Source organism: Halichoerus grypus, chromosome 12, assembly GCF_964656455.1.
Source record: "Halichoerus grypus chromosome 12, mHalGry1.hap1.1, whole genome shotgun sequence".
Lineage (NCBI taxonomy): Eukaryota > Metazoa > Chordata > Mammalia > Carnivora > Phocidae > Halichoerus > Halichoerus grypus.
Window position 1 is genome coordinate 48,478,694 of NC_135723.1, and position 23,878 is coordinate 48,502,571.

Below are 23,878 nucleotides of genomic sequence, written 5' to 3' on the forward strand. Positions count from 1 at the left end.
ACTCTTCCTTGTCTTCATTTCACTGATGTCCTAAGGGAAGGCAGACTCAGGATGGCCAAATCTTTGAATTTTTCAAGAGTGACCATTAATCTAAGTTCTTAAAGCCTCCTGATTTAAAAATGTTGGTAACCTATCAAATTTTAAATCAAACACAAATAGCTCTGTGCAGGACAAACAAAATCCAACCAAAGTGGATTTAGCTCATGAACCCTGAGTTTCAGTCTAGAATCTGCTGACTGGTAAGCACCTAAATTAAACAAAGTCTGTCATTGTCACCACGCTGATACTAGAGGGAGACTATTGATGGAATAGTAGACCTATCTTTATGTGAAAAGTGACCCCTTATAACTTCTCCAGGAGAACAATGAAGCATTTCAAAGTCTAATTTTCCACCAAAGGCCCATATCCCAGTGACCCAACTCCATTTCCGAAGGATACCCAAATCCATTCATCTAGACTCTATCTTTTGACAGAATCCTTCTATCAACATACGTTTATATACTACTAAGGTCAAATACATGCTACTCAGAATGAGTCTGGCCAGGAATAAGCAAGTGAATTTCACTGAATGATAGATAAAACTGCCACTGTCAGAATAAAAGAATTGAGGATCAGATGACAGAAGGTGGTATGAAAAGAGTAACCAGAATTTCAAACTTCTAAGTAAAATTAATTGCCCTGGAAAACATTCTATGGCTATTTGGGAACAAGTATTCTCACATATGTTATTCTACTACAGATTTGGCTAAATTTCCTTCCAGTTACTGCTCTGTAACACTTGTGTACTTGTACAAAGAATCTACTATTTTAGGGCCATTATTACTGGAGTTAAACATGAAATATCTCCCTGATTTTCACTCGAAGATTTTCCTTTGGAATAGGAGAATAAGAGTGAGATAAAAGTACCATTGCAGATTGAAATAAATCCACCATTTTAGTTAGGGTAGGGTTGAATTTAAAGTAAGTGGAAATCTCATACAAATTTATCCATAGCCTTCAGCAATCATCTGAAGAGTATGTAGCAAGCAGAAAAATAATTTTTTCATTGCGATTTCCACATAGTATCACTAACGAAATGGGAGAGCAAACTTTAAGGTTTCTCTAAATTATCTGCCTAATGCATGTTGACTAAATGCTTCCACATGCTTATTGTAAATCTTTTATGTGTCTCACATTAAGACTTATTTCTGTGATACCCCAGTGGATTTATAATTAACACTTTATGAGAACTGAAAGAAATATATGCTTCTGGTTGCTTTTACTCTAGGCACGCTGACAATAACTTAATCTTGCTGAATGTTGATAACACTCCCTATGCAGAGCTGTTTTTAGCACAAGGATTCTTAGTGTACTTCAAGACTTGCTATCATTTACATCAACGGGATAGTGGCTTTTGTACTTCAATATCCAATGCTCTCCCAATCACAGATTTGTTCCAGGCTCCACTCTGATGACCTGAATCCAATTCTAATGGCCTGGAATCCCTGTAACCTCCATCCTTACCTGTAAGGAAGTTTGCCTGGAAGATGGATTCATAGCAAGCAAACTGTTTATTATCTACTTCGATTTTTCATTTGTTTGGAATGACTTTGTAGGTTGAAAAGGGCCTGAAGGTGATTATATGGAGGTGCAGTTAAAGTCTCACAAAGCACAATTAGGATGTTTATTGTCTTAGTTCTGTCTTTTAAAAAATCTCATAGATTCAACTCTTCATTTCTCAAAGATTCCTCAGAATCCCCTTCTTCTTAGTAAATTAATTATATGACTATAAACCAATAGCAACTATTTAATTTTTTTTTAAATCACACAACCAGTATGAAATCTTACACAGTGAAGTAACTTTAGAAATCTATTGTATTCCCTTAACTTTACAGATGGTGAAGCTGAAAACCAAGTGACCTCCCTCATGTTGTTAATTCATAATAGCCATGTGTCTGGAATCTGAGTCCAATTTTTTCTCCAACTCCCCACAATAATTTAAATACTTGTACAAAGGTAGGCCACGCCATTGCCAGACATTGTCACAAACAAACCCAATTTAAGATATTACCTTCATGTGCTATACAGTAGGTCAAAATCCTTGTAAGTATTGAATTTTGGTAGAAATAATATAAAAGACAGGATAAACTATATGGAAAAATCCATATTTGCCTTTAATCTGTATCAGCCCATTTCCCTGGATCCATTGGGTAAGCATGTAGCGAAGATGATACCACTTAAACACAGACCTAGCAGTGGCAAGTGAGGTGTCAGGCAGGAATTCTCGACCAGCTCGATGCTTCTCTCTGAGACTGCATGTCCAAATGGTTAGAGTGAGTTTGTAGTCTCATTTGATACTACAAGGAAGCCTCCTATTTGAGAGTCAGGAAGAGTAGATTTCTGCTTCTTCCCCGGAGAGAACGTTTCAACTGTCAACGTGCTTAGTACCAAGCAGGTGGATTTTGCTCTTAGACCCAAACATATTTAGGAAAAGCTGCTACACAGGATGTTTCAGCTCAGAGAAAAGACATGAATCAATCAACTTTTCCTTTCTGTAAGAATTTGATCACAGGGAAGTACCTTCCAGAATGCTGTTAAAGACTGTATATACCATTCTTTTTTTTTTTTTTTTTCGTTTGTTATACTCAGTAAAAGGAAGGTTGGCTCGCCAATGCCATGCAGAGCATATGACGGACATGGAGAAGAATAAATGAGACATTATTTCTTAAAGATGGCAATTAAAAATCATTCAGCCTTGTTTGTTTTTGCCCTTGTTGTTACTGGTATGCTGCTTTACCTAGGAAACTAGGAGGCAAAATATGTCTTTCTAACCTTGATCACATTGTAGCATGCATGAGACATCAGATATTCTTTTTTTTTTTTTGAGACATCAGATATCCTAAGTAATGAAATTTTTCAGCTTACTTAGAGTTATTCCATGAATATAATAAACTGTACTATATTTTAGGTACACTTGATAATACGGTTATTCCCTTAGTTTTACCAAAAAACCTCAATCTAGAAACCCGACTGATTAGTAGGTAAATGTTTGCACATGTAGAAAGAGCTCTCATAAAAATGCAAATTTGAACTTCTCTCTGTTGCCTTTAAATATGGAGATACTACTAGAGAAACAGACATAAAATTCTCTCTTCACACCTCTCCACCACTATATATAAGTAGAAATGGCAACACTTTAAGGAGAAGTAACATTGATTGCACAAGTAAGAGGTATTTCTGGGAACTAAAATTCTATATTTAATGGTGACTTGCTGGGGAAAAAAGAAGTTTGATAACATTTCTTGAAAGCAGGGGTGAAAATTTTCATGATGAAAATGTGCACTTGAAATTGTCTCTGCTTTTTAGCCAGCAGGAGAAACAAAAGCAGACTTCCAGGAAGCATATGATGTATCCAAGGAAAGAAAAGGCCATGTGCTTGGAAGTGCCAGGTGATAATTTGGATACTTGGGTTGTTACTATGCTTCTCAACGTGGCTTCAGGAAAATCATGTCATTTCCATGCTACAATAGCTAATGTATTTTAATAGGATATATACAAATATAAAAAGAAGTTTATAGCATCTTATCAAACAAGCATTAATAAAAGCTTACCAAATAGTTATATTTAAAAAGAAAAAAATTCTTGTTGTAATTTTGATTAAAAATCTTATATGCATATATAGTTAGAGAGAAAGCAGGCAAATATATTACACAGAATAATTCACATTATTTTCAGAAAATGGGTTCTGATTCCCATTAATCTTGACTATCTACTTGTCGAGCAATTAATATGACAGAAAAGATAACAGATGTTCTTTCACCATTAACCTTCGGAGAGGAGACCCCTGTTTCTAGTATTTATAATCATTTGACACAATCTATTAAGGCAACGGGTAAGATTCCCCCAATCAGAGATCTCCAGTTTGCTCATTGTGAATAAAATAAATATATAATCCAAATTTAAACTCACTTTCAAAGGCATATAAGACGGTCTCTCGACATGCATTGCCTATTTTTAAAATTTTTTATGATGGTAAGTAAACCCTGGAAAAGTCCTTTAGATTTTACCACCTGAAAGTGCAGCTGTTGGCTAACCCCGTCAGAGCCTCACCACTCCACACTCACGTGCAAACCTCATCAAGGGCAGACATTTCTGATTGATTCCAGAAGTATTTCTTTTGCTGAGATCAGGGGGCAAAGGAAGAATAATGAGCAGCTTTTTAGAGGGAACTGGGGGTTAGGGTGTTGAAGGGAGGAGGAGGGGAGCTTTTAAAATCTTGGGCTTGGCCAGAAATGCATAGCAATTTTACGGTCAATTGGCAAGAGCATCTGGAACCAGGCATTCTGGCCTCGTAGTTGATGGTAGTGAAACCAGCTTACAGGCAACAGCAAGCCCATAATGAGTCCCTGTCATGTACTAGTGGAAACCACGTTGACGTTCTGCCAAATCTCCCTGCGCCTTTTTCTCAAGGTCAGGATTCCCCTTAGAGCTCTCGTCTAGTATGTGAAATCCTGTCCACCCATGGATCTTAACCTATTTTAGCCTTCTTAAAGGCAATGCGAAAAGAAAGACTAAAAATTATAAATTGCACGTGTTTAATTCCTTGCGTGCTGACAAGGCTTTATATCACAAAGCCGTGTTTGCTTTCATTTGGGGGATATATTTCAAACGCAGTGGGCCATCTTGTTAGTGCATGGAGAGTGTCGGATGCTCAGGTCATAAATCATAGCACAAGGCGCGGCACACTCAGACTGGAGCCGGCAAAATGCGGGGCTCTTTATTATTTCAAACGTAGGACAAGTGATTATAAAAAGGGGCAGCGTTTCTTTTTTTAAACGCCAAGCAGAAAACCGAGGTGATGTGGAAACAATTTCTTATGAGTAAATGATGTTTACCTTAAACTGCTGCTCGTAATTCACCATGCTGGCACTGGCAGATTAGACCCACAAATAAGTCAGATTAAAGGACATCCGTGAAAAATGTAGAGGGATATGAGTCGACAGGATGGAAACTGGTTCAGTGGTCAGGAATCGGCCATGCAGAGAGCTAGATTTCTAACATTCCTGAATTTCTATTTTTATACAAACAATATAATTAATAGAGATTGTATCCATTTAAACCTCACTCAAAATTACAAAGTTTGCAATGTTAAATTAAATTCAACATGTTTGCTCTTCTAGCTAAACCACTCTTGGCAAGGAATCACTTCCTGTTTTCAAACAAGAACAGCCAAAACAAGAAAAAAAAAAAGTAAACAAAACAAGCAAAAACTATACTGACAGAAATGTATTTAAAATATATTTTAAAAACCCAGTATTTTTATTTTTCAAAGATTTATTTATTTTAGACAGAGCACAGGGGGAGGGAGAGAGAATCCCAAGCAGATTCTGTGCTCAGCGGAGCCTGATGTGGGGCTTGATCCCAAGACCCTGAGATCACCACCTGGGTGGAAACCAAGAGTACGAGGTTTAACCGACTTTACCACCCAGGCACCCTCCACCAATGCTCAGTATTTTTAATGTAAAATTCCCCTTTAGATTTCACCTATGTTTTGATGATTTCAGTATGAACTAATCAGAAATGTATAAAATTTGTGTTCTTTATAATACACATAATAGTAAAATGCAGAAAAAACACCTAATGGTGAAAATCTCCTTCAACCTAAAGTATTTGCCAAAGCATCTGCTCTTAGTGAATGCCCATGCAGGGGCTTTTCAAATAAGGGCAAGAGAGAAGAGGTGGACAGGTACAAATATAAGATATATCTATGTCTCTTAATTTTAACCATTTTAATAGGAAAAGATGATACATAGGTAACTATCATGGATTAATATTTTCTTGTATGTGGATTCAATAATTTAAAATCCTACACAAGAGACAATACATTTCAAGAAATTTAATGTGGCCATATATATATATATATATATATACATATTTATATAATCTACTGTAATTATATATATATATAATATGTATTTAAAGAAAAAAGCAGTACTATATTCTAATATTGCTTCATTTTGGTTACCACATATTTTGTTGTTCATAGCAAGAAAAAGTAATTATTATTTTTTTTAATTTATTTATTTGACAGAGAGAGCACAAGTAGGCAGAGTGGCAGGCAGAGGGAAAGGGAGAAGCAGGCTCTCTGCTGAGCAGGGAGCCCAATGCGGGGCTTGATCCCAGGACCCTGGGATCATGACCTGAGCCGAAGGCAGCTGCTTAACCGACTGAGCCACCCAGGCGCCCCAAAAGTAATTATTTTTAGTAAAGTAACAGGAAGTGGACAGTATTTTTTTTAAAAAAGGGCCACATATAAATCACCTCAAAGAGCTTATTTTCACCTATTGCTTAGCCTGCTTCTCACCTAATATATTAGTTATTTTCCTTTTTTTTAAAGAGATTTATTTATTTATTTGAGAGAGAGAGAGAACATGAGCAGGAGGGGCAGAGGGAGAGGGAGAGAGAAACCTAAGCAGACTACACCCTGAGGGGTTGTGGGGCTCTATCTCATGACCCTGAGATCATGACCTGAGTGGAAACCAAGAGTTGGATGCTTAAACAACTGTACCACCCAGGTGTCCCTACATTAGTTATTTTCTATCCACTCTTATAGGATAGTACATAGTATGAAATAGGAGATATATGTGCATTATGAATGAGATTACACACATAAAGCACAGAACTTGGAACAGAGTGAACATTTGTTAATTGTATGTGATGATAAATCTTGAAAAATGGTATCTTTAGATACTAAAAATACTTACAAGGATAATAAGGGGAAGTGAAAGAACAAAAATATTTTTAAAGTGACAATGACACTTAAATTGAGTTAAAGGTGAAGGAAAAGTGACAAAGCTTTATTATATGAAAGAATGACAAAATCTCAAAGGGAATTCGCTAAAAAAAAAAAAACCCTCAGTGTTTGTGTCTTTTATGCTATTCCATGAATTCTGCATTTTTTTTGCTAAAAATAAAAATTTCTTATGTCATATAAAATATATTCTCAGTAATATAGCATCATGTATATAAGGGAATTTCAATACATTTTAGCAGTTCTGCTATGCAATAGAGTAGATTTTGAATAAACTTTAAATTTGAGTATTCTCCCATACAAAAGGATGGGGGAAATCCTGATCTATGTATTTAAAATTCAAATAGTCCATAAACCTTGCTAAAGGAGCCATGACTGTGGAATTAATCTTCAAATTATATGTTAGCATTATATTTCTGCATAATTATAGCCTCGATTCATAGCCCTGTTCAGGAGTTATGTAGGCATACTGGTGGTTAGAGGAGGAATTGTTGCTAGATATATCTAGCATTATATAGAAAAAAGTTTCTCTGAATTACTAATAATGAATGGTTTAGTAGTACCATCTTCATGTGTGGAGGTAGTATACTGTTATTTGGCATTACTCTGTGGAAATGAAATCCATTTGAGTTCAATCCCAGGGCAATGAGACAAACTACAAACTGGGAGAATATGCTTTTAACAAATATAAATGAAAAAGGATTGGTATTTCATATACAGAATTTCTAAAAAGCAGAAGAATAACAACAATATAGAAAAATGGGTAAATGACATGAAAAAGCCTATCACAGGAAAAGAAATATGAATGGCCAATAAAAATGAAATAATGATTCACTTTAGCAGTAAACAGGAAAATGGTAATTAGAAATACAATGAGAAACTTAATCCCCAGATGAACAAAAGTTAACATAATTCTGGCTTTGATGAGGGCATGTATACTCTGATAGTGGTATTTTATAACCACATGGGTAAACAAGTTGACATCCTCTTAGTGTAATCATGCACATTTCCTATAAACTAGCCATTCCACCCCTACTCTATAACCTAGAGAAAATACATAAATGCCATGTGCACTAGAAGATGGGTGCATGAATTTTCACTGCAGGACTATAAAAATAAAAGCTAGGAACAAACACTAGAGAATGGATATTTTAATATAGTTGTAGAACAAAATACTTTATAGCAATAAAAGTGAATGAATTACAACTACATGAAAGAAAAAGGATACATTTTAGAAACAAAACATTCAGTAAATTAAAGGAAATAGAAGGAAACTATATTTGGTATGATACCATTCTATTGCACACATTTTAAAAAAATAAATCAAATACGACTTAGTGATAAATTTAAGAATATGAAAAAATAGAACTTGTTTAGAAAACACATGGAAATGATAAGCATCTTATAAGAGTTGTATCTGTAGGAGCGTGAAAGAGAGAAGGAATCAAAAAGGTAGTAGATCGTGGGTGTTAATACTTCACTGGTACTGTAATACTATAGTTTTAATTGAGTGGTTTTCATTTTATTATCTTTTAAAAATATTTTATGTAATTTTATAATAAATACTAGATGATAGGAAAATAATTATGAGTTGATATGAAGACAGGTATTATTTAAAACAAAACTACTACCCATAAACACAAACTTTATGCAGTTGATAAAAATATTTGAAGTTTGAATAATTTTAAAATAGACTATTCAGAAATGCTGTATGCCATGAATATTCATAGATCAGTGTGTGTGTGTGTGTGTGTGTGTGTGTGTGTGTGTGATTTTCCCCTTGAATCCATAAGTATGTTTATAGCAGATTACCATATATTTCATGAAAAAAGTTGGGTGCAGTCTCTTCTTTGTGTTCATAACGTGACCAAATGTAAAACTGAAATGAATTGTCTGTGATGGCTTTAGACAAATATGTTTACATTCTGTGATATACTAATCATCATAAATTTAAATCATATAAGATCCAAATGTGGTAGGTTGCATAATGCCCATAATTTCAGATATGCCCCTTTACAATTGACCTGACTGATCTTCATTCAAGAGATAGAGTCTATTTTCCACCCTCGAACATTGGCTAGACTGGTCATGTGCTGTGACCAATGGAAAGGGGCAGAAGTGACTTAATTTTAAGTTCCAGAGCCTTGGCTTCAAGAAGTCTGGCCCATTGGAGAGTGAGAGGTCATGTGGAGGGAAAATAAAGGTGTTCCTGCTGAGTCCCTTCATGTCACCCATGTGACTGTCCAGCCCAGCTGATCCCTATATAGCCCAATAAGTAAGTCTAAGAGAAAGGAACAGTGGAACCACCATGTATTTGTGAGAAACAATAAATAAGCCATTTTGGGTTGGTTTGTTATGTAGAAATAGATAAACACCAAGGAAAGCTGAATTTTACCAAAAACAGAAAGAATGAAGAATCTATGAACCATGAAGCTGCTAAGAACTGTTCAACCTTCCTTCACTTACTGATTCAGATATTTTGACCAAACATTTAGGTAACAAGGGACATCTGATTCTACATACCACGTTATTTGAAATCAATAAATATTTAATTCAGCATTCTATGTAAGGTTAAAATTCCAGCAACGTGCTCTCCTCCATTTCGGTGAGTAACAGCTCTGTAGCAGATGCTGCCAGGGCTCCTTTAATATTTACTGAATAAATAAATGCTGAACAGTCTTATTGTTGTTGCTGCTGAGTGTTGGCTTCCTCTTCTGCACAAAAACACCTGAGGTGGCAAACTGTTAACCTTGGTAGATGTTTTTTTTTTTTTTCCAAAAGATCTGCCCAGGCAAGATAATCATGTCAAAAAGGTAAATAATAAGAAGGCATGACAAGGGGCACCTGGGCGGCTCAGTCGTTAAGTGTCTGCCTTTGGTTCAGGTCATGATCCCAGGGTCCTGGGATCGAGCCGCACATCGGGCTCCCTGCTCAGCAGGAAGCCTGCTTCTCCCTCTCCCACTCCCCCGCTTGTGTTCCCTCTCTCGCTGTGTCTCTCTCTGTCAAATAAATAAATAAAATCTTAAAAAAAAAAAAAAAACTTAAGAAAAAAAAAGAAGGCATGACAAATTAGATTCCAGAGTTGGACAACAGGAAGGATGTTTCCTAAAGGTTAAGATGTATATGAATGGTGCTACTTGATATGATTTCAGTCAGAAATCTGGAACAGGTTGCTAAGGGTCCCTCCAAGGATATCCTCTTTGGATGCAGGTGGGATTTTCTGCACTCAAAAATGAGTCCCTTCCCAAGGTCTTTAAGATCTAAAGCACTACTCTCCATTACTTAGCAGGGACTTCAGGTACCCTGAAAGGTATGTACCCTATATCCATCACTTGGGGGACTCAAGTATATGTATCTTCTGACACCGAATGTGTCCTCAAGGTTGATCTCCAGGACCCACAATCAGGGCCTGTGAGACAACAAAAGTACATCTCTGTGAGTTTTCAGGTTGTTATCTTAAATTTTTTTTTTTGGATTGATCATGTGATTTATTTATTTTTTATTTTATTTTTAGTTTCAAGTTTTTATTTAAATTCCAGTTAGTTAATATAGAGTGTAACATTAGTTTCAGGTACAAAGTTTTGTTTTTTTTTTTTACTTATCTTAATTTCACTTGTTTGTTTTGACCTTATTCAAATGAATCTTTGGGGATATACACATTTAAAATAAAACAGGAGTTAGGATGGAAATGTGAATGCTAGAAGTGACTCTGACAATTACATTAAAGCTAAACATCCCTATGTTGCTGAATAATCACATTTAATGCCATTTTTATAGGGATTCAATTTTCAGATATGACTTTTGTGAGTTAGGATTATTATTTTTACTAGTATTTTTATTTCAAAAACTTATGACCTTTTAAATTGGGTATTTCTATTTCTGGGTATTTTTAACTTTAGGGTTTTCTATTACTATAGTGAAAAATTTTCCATTTAAAATAAGTGTATTTAAATTTTAAAAGATGAGGTAATTAAAGAAAAATATTGAATCAAAATGACCTGCAGATACATCATAGTTGTTTTTTTTTTCTTTTCTGTTGAAGTAGGTTTCTTCCAAGAAATTCCTAACTATGCCAATGAAAAAGTTACATGATCTTTCTCATGACTCTATTAGAAATAAAGTAAGCTGCTGTATGTTAGAGCCATAATTTTATTTATCCATGTATTCTTTTCATTAGCTTAACTTCCAAGACTGAGGAATGAGCCAGTAGTGACAAATGAGTATGTCTATGAATGTTTCACTGAGGGCCTTATAGGTTATGGGAAAGGGTTTGGATTTTATTCTAAGTGCCATCGAAGCTATTCAGCAGTTTAAATTAAACTTGATCATGTTATACATATAAAATGTATTGGAAAGTATCAAGAATAGAGTAAGGTGAATGAATATTTAGGAATATACTGTATCAGACCTAACAAGATATGCTGATGCTTTCAGTTAGGATGGTGACAATGGGGATGAAGTCGAAGAAGTATCTTGGAGTAGAAGCCACAGAAGTTGTTGAGTGGGTGGCAAAAGAGAAGGTAAAACAAGAATGATTCCTAGATACATGAAATAAGTGAAAGTGTCTGTGGTGCCTATTTACTGAGATGTAAATCTACTGAGATGGAACAGGATATGTAGGAGAAAGCATTAAGAGCTCACCTTTGCGTATGCAGTTGTCTGATGTGTCTACGTCATTCAGGAGAAGATCTTAAATAGGTAACAGAATGTGTGAGTTTACAGCTGAGGTTAGAGTTCTGGTCTGGGGATAAAATTTTGGGAGTCATCACCACATCCACGGTGTTTAAAGAAATAGAAATGCGTGAGGGTGGATAGAGAAGAAAGCAGGATCCAGGACCAGGCCCTGAAGAGTGCCAACATCGAACATAAATCAGTATTTTCACTTTTGTTCTTAGCCAGTGTTTATTGAGTTTTCTAGCACTTGTAACTAAATGAATCCAGACTAAAAAAAAAAAAAAAAAAAGAATGCCAACATTGACACATAACAGTAGCTAAACAATTCAAGGCATGATTCACAGAATAGCATGTTAAAGGCACAGGTTCCAGACTGTCTGGGTTTGAATCCTGTCTTTCCTACATACAGGATTGTGGCTTTGGGCAGATTATTTGTCAATTTCCTCATCTGTTAAATGTGACATATAGTAGCATCTACATTATAAACTTGCTATGAGTATTTAAGGAAATTATATTTATAAACCACTTGGAATACTACCTGTAGCATTTGTAAGCTAAAATTAGCTATGATATTTATTGGTAAAAATTTTTAAATAAATGATGATATAGCGAAAAAGCTTATATATGATATAGTTTAACTTAAGCTTTCTGATTATTTTAGTGATAAATCTATAAATAAAAAGTCAACAACTAAACTCCTCATTCTGTTCCTTTCTTGCTAAGCTAAGCAGATGACATGATTATGTAGAAAATCTGAAAGAATCAACAAAAAACTCCTGGGACTAATAAGTGATTAGGATAAGGTTGCAGGGTACAGGGTTAATATAAAAAGTCAATCACTTTCCTACATACCAGGAATGAACCAGTGGAATTTGAAAATAAAAGTGCAATGCAATTTACATTAAAACTAAAAAAAAAATTACTCAGGCAATAAATCTAACAAAATACTGTATATACAAGTTCTGTATGAGGAAAATTACAAAACTCCAAGAATGAAATAAAAAACTAAATAAATGGAGGGGGCGCCTGGGTGGCTCAGTCGGCTAAGCATCCAAGTCTGGATTTTGGCTCAGGTCATGATCTCAGGGTTGTGAGATAGAGCCCCACGTGGGGCTCCTCACTCAGCGGGAGTGTGCTTGAGATTCTCTCTCTCCCTCAGCCCCTCTCTCCCCGTACTCTCTCTCTCTCAAATAAGTAATCTTAAAAAAAAAAAAAAACAGAATAAATGGAAAGATACTCTGCATTCATGTATAGGAAGACTCAATATTGTCAAGATGTCAGTTATTCCAATTGGATTCAGTGCAATCACCATCAAAATCCCAGCAAATTAATTTGTGATATTGACAAACTGATTCTAGTTTACAGGAAAAGGCAAAAGACCCAGAATAGCCAACACAATATTGAAGGAGGAGGACAGTGTTGGTGGACTAACACTACCTGACTTTAAGACTTACTGGAAAGCAACGATGATCAAGGCAGTGTGGTATTCATGAAAGAATAGGCAATTATATCAATGGGACAGAATAGAGAGTGAGGAAATTGACCCACATAAATATAGTCAAATGATCTGTGACAAGGGAGCAAGGACAATGCAATGGAGGAGATAGTCTTTTCAAAGAAAGGTGCTTAAAGAAATGGACATACACACACAAATGAATCTGACACAGACATTATACTCTTTACAAAAATTTACTCAATAATCACATATTTAATTTAAAAATGAAAAACTATAAAACTCCTAGAAGATAACATAGGAAAGAACATAGATGATCTTGGGTATGCCATTGCTTTTTCAGATACAACACCAAAGACACACTCCATCAGAGAAATAATTTATAAGCTGAATTTTTAAAATTAAAAACTTCTGCTATGCAAAAGATAATGTCAAGAGAATGAGAAGACAAGCTACAGGCTGGGAGAAAAGTTTTCCTAAAGACACATCTGATGAAGAACAGTCATCTAAAATATACAAAGAACTTTAAAAACTCAACAATAGTGTTGTAATGAGCACTGGGTGTTATACGTAACTAATGAATCACCGAACACTACATCAAAAACTAACTATGTACTATACAGTGGCTAACTGAAGGTAATAAAAAAAAAAAAACCTCAACAATAAAAAAAACAACAGAACTTTAAAAAATGGGCCAAAGATCTTAACTGACACCTCACCAAAGAACATACAATCATACAAAAAGATGCTCCATATCATACGTCACAGGGAAATGCAAATTAAAACAATGAGATATCACTAAACACCTATTAGAATGGCCAAAATCTGGAACACTGTTAACATCAAATGCTGGTGAGGATATGAAGCAAAAGAAACTCTTATTCAGGGATGCAAAATGGTACAGCCATTTTGGAAGACAGTTTGGAGATTTCTGACAAAACTAAACATACTCTTACCATATGATCCAGCAATTGTGCTCCTTCATGTCTACCCAAAGGAACTGAAAACTTATGTCCACACAAAAACCTGCACAGGGATATTTATAGCATCGTTATTCATAATTGCCAAAACTTGGAAGGAACCAAAATGTCCTTTAGTAGGTGAATGAATAAATAAACTGTGGTACATCCAAACAATGGAAAATTGTTCAGCAGACACACAGACAAAGAGCTATGAATCCATGAAAAGACATGAAGAAAACTTAAATGAATATTACTAAGTGAAAGAAGACAATCTGAAAATATTTCACACTGTCTGATTCCAACTATATGACCAAAGGCAGAACTATGGACACAGTATAAAGATCAGTGGTTATCAGGGATTGAGGAGCACAGGGAGGGATGACAAGGCAGAGCACAGAGGAGTTTTAGGGCAGTGGAAATACTCTGTATGATCCTATAACAATGGATTCTTGTTACTATACATTTGTCCAAACCATAAATTGTCAACACCAATAGAGAGCCATAAGGTAAATTATGGACTTTGGGTGGCTCTGATGTGTCAACCTAGGTTCATCTGTTGTAACAAATGCACTATTCTGGTGGGGAATGTTGATAATGAAAGAGGCTGTGCATGTGTTGGGGCAAGGGGTAGATGGGAAATCTCTACCTTCCCCTCAGTTTTGCTGGAAAACTTAAATTGGTCTAAAAAATTAGTCTTAATTAAAAAATATCATGGTTTCATGACATCATTTCAGTTTTACAGTGACACCTCATATAGATAGCAGCCCCGGGACTCTGATAACACAGCTGGTGGGAGCACCTCCCATCCATGGTGTGCTGCTCCTGGGCATTGCCAACAGCATTCAAGTGTCTTTTTTTTTAAAGATTTTATTTATTTATTTGACAGAGAGAGACACAGCGAGAGAGGGAACACAAGCAGGGGGAGTGGGAGAGGGAGAAGCAGGCTCCCCGCTGAGCAGGGAGCCCAATGTGGGGATCGATCCCAGGACCCTGGGACCATGACCTGAGCCGAAGGCAGACGCTTAACGACTGAGCCACCCAGGCACCCCATTCAAGTGTCCTTAACTGAAGCTCTGACTTCTCTCTGGTTGTCCAGACATATCTTTTATATATTTCATCTTAACTCCTATTACAAAACTCTGAGTAGGTAAATTTGGCTGAAAAAAAAAGAAAAGACTTCATGATATAGGATTAAAGGTAATATATGTTCATTAAAAAATGCAGTAATCACAAAGAAAAAAAATTCAAGTCACAACACATAAACACGACCACTAATAAAATGTCGATGTATTTTCTTCCCATCTACCTTCTCTGCATTGAATTGTTTGTGCAAAACAGATTAAGAACTCTATCAGCAAGAAGATAACTATGAAATCAATAAACACAATCCCATCAAATAAAATTGAACTTGGAGATCTACTACCACTTTTAACTTTTCCTCTTAGATTCTTCCCATCTTAGTTCATGGTAACTGCATTCTTTTATTTTCTCAGACCAAAACCATCATAGTCATTCTCAACTCTTGTTTTTTTTGTCCCCCCATTTTCTCATCTGACCTGTGAGCACATCTTGCCTTTCCTACTTTAAGATTGCTTCCTGAATCTGACAACTTCTCATGTTCTCTAGGACACTCACTTCTCTCACCTTCATGCTTACAATAGTGTCCTAACTGGTGTCCTCACATCCTCTTCCTACCCCCCTTTCATTGTCCTCAACTCAGCCATCAAAGTGATCTTAAAATGTAAGTCAGTTCATACACATCCTCTGCTTCAACTCTCCAAGGGGGTCATCTTACCTGGAGTAAAATGGGTGATTACAACGACCAAAAGGGCTTACGTGGTCTGACCCCCATTACTGCTCTGACTGTATTTTCTACCACTTTCCCTCTTGCTTACTCAATTGCAAACATGTGCAGCGTTCACGTCCATAATAGGACAACCTGCCTCGGCAGCTTTGCACTGATGTTGCCTTTACCTGCTCTTCTTCTGGAATCCATATGGTTTTTGCCCTCACATCAGGTCTTAACTGAAATGCCACCAGCCTTCCTCAGGTACCATGTTCTAAAAAATTTTGCCTCCTCCATCCCTGATTTATTTTTTAATAATGACCTGCTAAGCCATGTATGTGAGTATAAACATATATGGCTATGTATGTAAGTATTTGTCTGAGTTATTGTGTGCATTTTCCCCAACTGTGAAAGACAGAAACTAGGGTGGCCACATGATCCCCACCCTTGCCCTTTATGACCTGTTAGCCTATACAATCCCTTCCCCTGGAGTGTGGGTGATGCCTATGACTCGCTTCTAGCCAACAGAATATGGCACAGATGAAGGGATTTTGCAGCTGTAATTACGATCCTAAATCAGTTGTTTTTCATTTGATAAAACAGGAGATTCTCCTGGAGGAGCCTAGCTTAATCAGCTAAAAGCAATTAAGAAGAGCAGTTGAGTCCTAAAGCAAAGTTCTTATGGGTTTGATGAAGTAAGCAGCCATGTTGAGGCTGCCCACGTGGGGTGGACCTGCAGGCAGCCTCCAGCACCTGAGAGCAGCCTCCACTCAAAGGCCAGCAAAAAGCTGGGGCCCTAAGTCATACAGCTGCAAGGAAATGAGTTCTGTCAACAACGTGAATGAGCTCGGAAGTGGATTTTTCCGTCGTTGAGCCTCCAGATGAGAACACAATCTGGCCAAGACTTACCTTAAATGCAGCCTCTGGAGACCCTGAACGGAGTTTTGAGCAAAACTGTGCCTGACCTCCTGACCCGTGGGAACTGTTAGATAATAAATGTGTGTTGTTTTAAGCCACTAAATTTGTGGTAATTTGTTACACAGCAATCAAAAACTAATACACTGATTAAAAGCTAATCTCCACAAAGACAGGGCTTTTGCTCTGTTTTTACTGGAGCTGGTGTTCCAGTAATGTGGAATAAACGTTTCTACCTACCACTGAAAGCATTAGGCAAGCTGGTTCTATCTTCCATGGGCATTTATTTACCTCTTATCAGGATCCACACTTTGGGCTATTGTTACTAGGCTCCCGTCATCACTTAAGCAGTCCATGGTCTCCCCTGATTCTGGACTTTTCATTGTACTCTCCCTTAAGTCAAGTGCTCTCCACCTTCCTCCCAAATTCTTCCTGTCCAAATTCTACCCAGCTCTTGTGCACATCTTCAGCAGATACAAGTTGGTTTACCCTTTAGGAGTGATGTTTTAATGACATAACTAAACTAAAATCTATAAATCAGATTTTAAAGCCATTCTTCAAATTCCAAAAGTTCTTTTGGAATCAACTCAAATTATTTGGCCACTAGTAAGCAGGTATTTTCAGGTTCATATTTTCATTGCTTTAAATGTCCTAGTTTTAAAAACATTATTTTAAATGTGTATGTGTAGCTTGTGAATGTATGTGTGTTTATAATATATACGGATATAAGTATTATGAATAATTCTCACTACTTACATACCAGGTATTATGCTACATTCTATCTCCTTTAGTCCTTTGAATATCAAAACAATCCCTGGGGGATTTTTATTCTCCTTTTTGCTGAGGGAAAAAGCTAGGGAGCTAAGCTGTGGTTATTTTAGATAACTTCCTGAAGACCACACAACCAATTGACAGAGCTGGGAATGACACTTAGATTTGTGTGACTTCAAAGCCAATACTTTCTCCAGTACCTTAACTATCTCCTCAGTTAAATAAAAAGTTATATGAAACAAAATACATATAGGATCAAAATATCTGTAAAGAAGTATTTCCCATTCTCTTATATACATGTATACTTATCAAAAATAGCTATTTATTTTTGATTTTGCTATCTTCCCTTTAAAGGCTCATCAGATTAGATATTTTTAAAGCTACTGTTGTAAGAAAAAAATAAATCAACCACAGTTTCATAGGCACATCTTAGAACAAATTACACATGAGCTGGTAGAAAAAAAACGTCTGTGCTGTATGTTAGTGAGAAGTGAATGAACAAAAGAATGAAGGGATTGTTTTTCTGTCAAATTTCCTGTGAATGAGGGGTACCTGGGTGGCTCAGTTGGTTAAGCATCTGCCTTCAGCTCAGGTCATGATCATTCGGCTTAGGTCATAGTCTCAGGGCCACGGGATGGAGTCCCATGTCAGGCTCCCTGTTCAGCGTGGAGTCTGCTTGAGATTCCCTCTCCCTCTCCCTCTGCACCACAACCCCCTCCCACTCACGCTCTCTAAATAAATAAATAAATACATACATACATAAATAAATAAAATCAATCTTTTTTAAAAGAGGTATAGGAATTGGTGGTCAAAATATTAACTGACCTAGCTAAAGAAATATGAAAGGGTATGGACTAACCACTGCACACACTAAATAAACAACTATGCATTTCTATAGCAGTTAATTCTATATATAAATAGTCCGAGCACCACTCCCTTGCTTCATATTCTTATAGATAGAAGCTAAAGGGAATACATCTTCCACATACAGGTCACAGGATCAAATTTAAAATCTACTTTGTACTTCTGACTCAGAATTGTAATTACCTAAGAGCTGTTTTATAATCTAAGTAAAATTTTATGGTCAGTTTCCCATCCTGTGTGTGCTTGTGTGTATGTGTTTAAAGCTGTGGGTGTAGCCAGCAGTACATGCCTAGTGTGGAAGGATGGTTACCGTGCAAATCTACAGCATCTGACTTACATAATGAAGCATATAACAGAAAAACTTCCAACCAGCCTTCTAGGTAAATAGAGAAGAGTCACAGGGCTGCAAGCTGATGTTGCCAATATATACAACATTAATTTATAAAAGAAGGGATTAACTGCTTCAATGACACTGATTTTAATGATAGCTTCAAAGAAAAATGATGAGAACATTGTGTCCTTATAATACAATCACCCCTGATTCCTACTGAATGTAGTCACGGAGGCCGTTTATTAGGTTTCTCTCCTCATTTGGGGCAAAGAATTAGTTCTATTAATACTACAATAAATAGTAAAAATTTACATAAAGTTCTAATGTGAGGAAAACACAAATATGAAATTCACAATTAAGAATATAAGAACTGATAACTAGTTTTTTTTAAAATTTTGAATTTAAAGAACATAAGAATTGATAACTAGTAATTTACATTTTTCTTGAACTCAAAAAAGAAGTGGAAGAAAAGGCTGCTTCACAAGTAAAATGTTGATAATGAAATACTTGCCCAGTCTTTACCATATAGTTATTGACCTCTGGTCAGAGAAGACTTGTTGAGTTTCACCAATGGAAATTCAATGGTTAATAATAATGATAATGAGAATACTTTAATAATAATAGCAGCAATATTTTAATTATAATATAGAGTACTAACAGTAATATGAACAAGGATAGTAACTAAAATGTATCAGGTGCTTCCTATGTCCTACCTTTTGTGTCGTTAAATTTTTGCACCAAACCATGTAAATAGATAGTATTAACACACCATATTAAGGCAATGTTTTCTTGGCAAATCACAGTCAATGTTTAGTCTTGAAGAATCAGCCGTCTGTGTGCCTACATGGACAGGAACAGGTTCTGTAGGTGAGCAGCCTGAAAGATTTTGCCATTATGTCTTCCCTCCCTTGAATCATGAACTAAAGATAATTCAGAGGTAAGCTATTGAAGCCATTAGTCTTTTCAAAACATTTTTGCAGTCAAATTGATAAGACCTTTTTTTTTTTTTGGTCTTTACGTTTTTCAAAGTACTTTTGCTACATTGCATCTGTATTTTTTATCTAAATTCCTTGAGGTGGCTAAGTATTGCTATCATTACATGGAAGAAAATGTTGCTAGGTAATTAAGAGTTACAGTGTCAGACTGTCTGAATTTGTATCCTGACTTGTTCACTTATTAGTTATGTTAATTCAGACAAGTTTTCAACCTCTCTGTAACTCAATTTTTTTGTTATAAAAATAATAATAGTAGCTACACTCCATTACACTGATATGAAGATTAAATGAAGTAATAGGAGTAAGGCATTTAGAACATAGTAAAATCTCAGTGCATGTCAACTCTCATCAAACCTATTTTACAGGTAAACAACCTGAGGCACAGTCTCATGTCATAGAGTCAGCATTAGACTAAGAATTCATAAGCATGACTTTTAGGTTCAACATTATCTGCTCCTCTACTCAGTTGTTCCCATACTTGACTTTTGGATCCTGAGGCAAACCTAAGTATTATTCCAAGGGATCTTTCATTTCATATAAAATGATAATAATAATAGCATCTAATATTTATTGAGCATGTACTGTATGTTAAGCACTATGCTAAATCTCTTACACAGATTCTCCTTTAATCCTCAAATTTCTATTAGACAGACCTTATTACTTCATCCATTTATAGACAAAGAATGCAAGACAAAGAATATTTAAGCTGACAAATACTAGTAAGTTTCTGAGTTAGAAATCAAATTCAGGCAATGTGGCTTCAAAGCTCAAGTATTAGCCACTCACATTCTCCTACTGACTAAAATTAGTGAATGGACAGCACCTCCCCACTAGAATTCATCACGTTCAGAAGTCAGACACACCACACTGCTCTCCACTATCCCATCACCAAAGAACCCCAAATTCAATATGGTGCCACAATCCTACATTTCCATGTGTTTATACCATGGCTACCTTAAAGAACCCATTTCTCTACTTCTGGATCATTGAAGATAAACTACCATAGTATACCCAAGAGTAGATTCATTAATTGGAATTATTTTCTTTCATACCTATAATTACAATATCTTCCCCCATTAGAGTATGAGAATGCTATTCCTTGATTTTAATATTTTATTTTTTTGGCATGTATATTTCCAAATTTCATTAAATATGTGTAATTTATGTTTCTTCATTTTGTTTTTAGGTTGTAATCTCAAGAAACAATATAAGAACCCATCATATGAACTTTATTTAGTACCTATTTAAATGCAAAATGTGTTAGATGGATGATATCTAGTATCCTGATACTAACATTTTATGCCTCATTTCTTAAATTTACACGACTTTTAAAGAAATATATTCAGGTGGTGCAGAAATGTAAAGGTAGTAAAGAATATTAATGTTAAGAAAATCTTCCCCATGTTCTTTCTCCTACTCAAACAATTTGCCTTTCCATAGGCAACCATATGTTAAATTCTCATTTATCTTTCCAGATATATTTACATGTATATAATATATACATTTATACATATACATCTCTCCTCCCTCATTTTTAGACTTATATGCCTTGTATGGTAGCACCAAATTGTTTTCCAAAGAGCTTGCTCCAATTTACTATCATTACTAAATTATAAAGTGCCTATTTTAGTCTTTCCATTGATGGTGGCAGAAGGTTTTTTTATGTTTCATGTTTTAAAAAGGTTACATATTGCATATTCTGGGCATGTTAGTAGGCTGCTCAGCACCACAGTTAAAATAACCCTTAATTTAAAAGAATAAAACCTTGTCCATTAAAAGTTTAGTGATGAGAATAAAATTTTTTTAACAGTTGTCTAAGATCTGAGATAATAAATATATACCCCCCAATTTTTGGAAGTTCTTGGAAGATAAGTTTTAATCATCACAGGTCAAATTTTAACTTATATTTTTCAGTTGTAGAAAAATCTCAATGACATCAATGGTTTTATTTCTATAGAATCATCATCTCTTGTGGGTAATTGATATGACATTTTAATCAAATATTTACCTTAAAAGCCTAAAGAGAAAAATCTTAAATGGAAGAGTCTCTGCCAATAACTTTCTGTAATTTTTTTACTTGCTGAAAACCAACCATGTGGCCTACTTTTTCTTTATAAACGTTAGGTGATATAACTTGTCCAACAATTCTATGAAGTCAATGGTACCAATCCAAATTTAAAGACCAAAAAGCTGAAACTCAACAATATTAACTAGCTCCAGGTGACACAATTAATACGGTATGGTAAGTACATGAATAAGTAAGTTTGCCACAAGTACTAGTCACAAAATAGACAAAAACATTGTTGAATGAATGGATTAAATACACAATAGATGTATAATCATGCTATAGCCTCCTAAAACAAATGTCTTACCTCAAAGGCAAATGACAAAGAAGGAATGAAAGGCTTCAGATGACCAGATCTATACAACATGAGGAATACCAAGCAACGGAAAGTTTCCAGAACAGCTGCCTTAGGTCTGAAACAAATGTCATTAACACGTATTAGCTTTAAATATGCTCTTCATATGTTCACATGTTGTAATTGATATAGTGATACACATTTCTTTTAATTTTCAAGAAACACACAGTATTTTAATATATTTGAAGAACATGTGCCTCTGAAGCTGTTTGAAAACAGCCATTAAACTAAGAAATAAAATGCATCTTTTTAAAGAAAATCTGTTCTTTATCAATGTATTGCTTAGTTTGAGCTTTGATGAGTTAGGGTGAAGCATACTTTCAACTAATAAATAAAATATTAAACAACTAAATTTCTAGGATTTAAAGTAAATGAGGCTCCTTTCACTCACTCAATACCTTTATACCTTAATGAATGAATTCATATAAAAAATGACTTGTAAGGAGGACTAATACAGTTAAGCACTCTAAAATCATGAATTGTTGATTTCTGAAATATTGAGAAAATGGATAATATGTGATTATGCCTAATATGATAGGTAGCATAAATATAGACCTTTGTTATTTATTTTGTGATGAATATTTTTGTATAAATGGTATTCTTAAAATTCAAACTCTAAGTTAAATAAGTATGTTTATGTATTTGAAACAGCATTGAATGTCATGTACAGATAAGCATTTATAAATTATCTTGTAATAATTGGAATGAACAGCTATTTTATCAGCTTAAAATAAGCTTCATATATATTCATCTAACATCTGTTGGATAAATATTTTTGTAACAGATAAATAGTATTGTTACGACAAGTGAATTTTCTAATTAAAATATTCTGAATTAATGTCATAATACAGATATATTATTTAGTTAATTTAGAATATAGAGCTATTAAGAGAAACATGAAGAAAATCTAAAGTAATATATTTATTTAACTCAAATATTTCTTCTGCATCTACTAATTATGACTGTTTCTTTAAAATTGAATATAACATTTTTATACAAAAAAAGAGAACACCTTTTTCAAGTACTTTAAACTCAGTTAAAACAGGGTAATGGTATATGATTGTTTGCATTCAAGTAATGTGACTTATCTTTCTGTGAATAAAAATATTAAAAATGTTCACCTTGTCAAATAATGCTATACAATTAGTATAAGCTAGTTTTTTAAAAAAATCAATATCTGGGTAATTTCCAACAGAAAAAAAAATTCTACTTTAAAACAATTGATTTTTATTAATTATGTTCTATGCTTTACGTTTTATTATTTTATATTGTGAAATGAAATAGACATATAGAGAAATATATAAAACAGAAATATACAGTTTGATGACTTTCAACAAATAAACAGCCTTGTAACCACCACTCAATATCAGCACCCCCAAAGGTAGCTCTTACTTCCTCAATATTTCCATCTTCCTTCTACCTAAGAAAGAATCACCACCCTTTTATGATAAGCATATCCTTTTTCTCCTTTTTAAATTAATATTTTACCACATTAGCATAAATTCTTAAAAATTATTGTATTTTTTTTTTACTTTTGATAAATGGGATTATATTGTACACGGTTTTTTGTACCTAGCATCTTTCATTTAGTGTTGTTAATGATATACTTATGATGTTGCATGTCGCAGCAGTTCATTCTTTTCACTCTTGTAGAGCATTCCATTGTGTAAATATACCAATATCCATGCATCCACTCACCTCGTAAAGGACATTTGGATTGTTGGCAGCATTTGTTTATTATGAAAAATGCTGTCCGAACATTCTTTTACATGTCTTTGGACTACCAGGTAATATGGTATATATGTTCAAATAGTAAAATTTTCAATCTTTCAAATTAGGTATCCCAATATAAATTCTCCCTTCAGTGTGTGAGCGTTTCATCAATAGGGCTTGTCAATACTTTTAGTCATTTGGGAT

At 34.9% G+C, this 23,878-nt stretch overlaps 1 protein-coding gene across 1 annotated transcript in view; it reads right to left on the reverse strand.

Annotated features, from left to right (window-relative positions):
• Window positions 1–23,878, reverse strand: part of AGMO (alkylglycerol monooxygenase) — a 372,856-nt gene that overhangs the window by 117,639 nt on the left and 231,339 nt on the right. Inside the window, exon 13 of the mRNA XM_036068884.2 lies at window positions 21,914–22,019. Within this exon, the coding sequence (XP_035924777.1) occupies window positions 21,914–22,019 (106 nt within the window). The remainder of the gene's footprint in view (window positions 1–21,913; window positions 22,020–23,878) is intronic.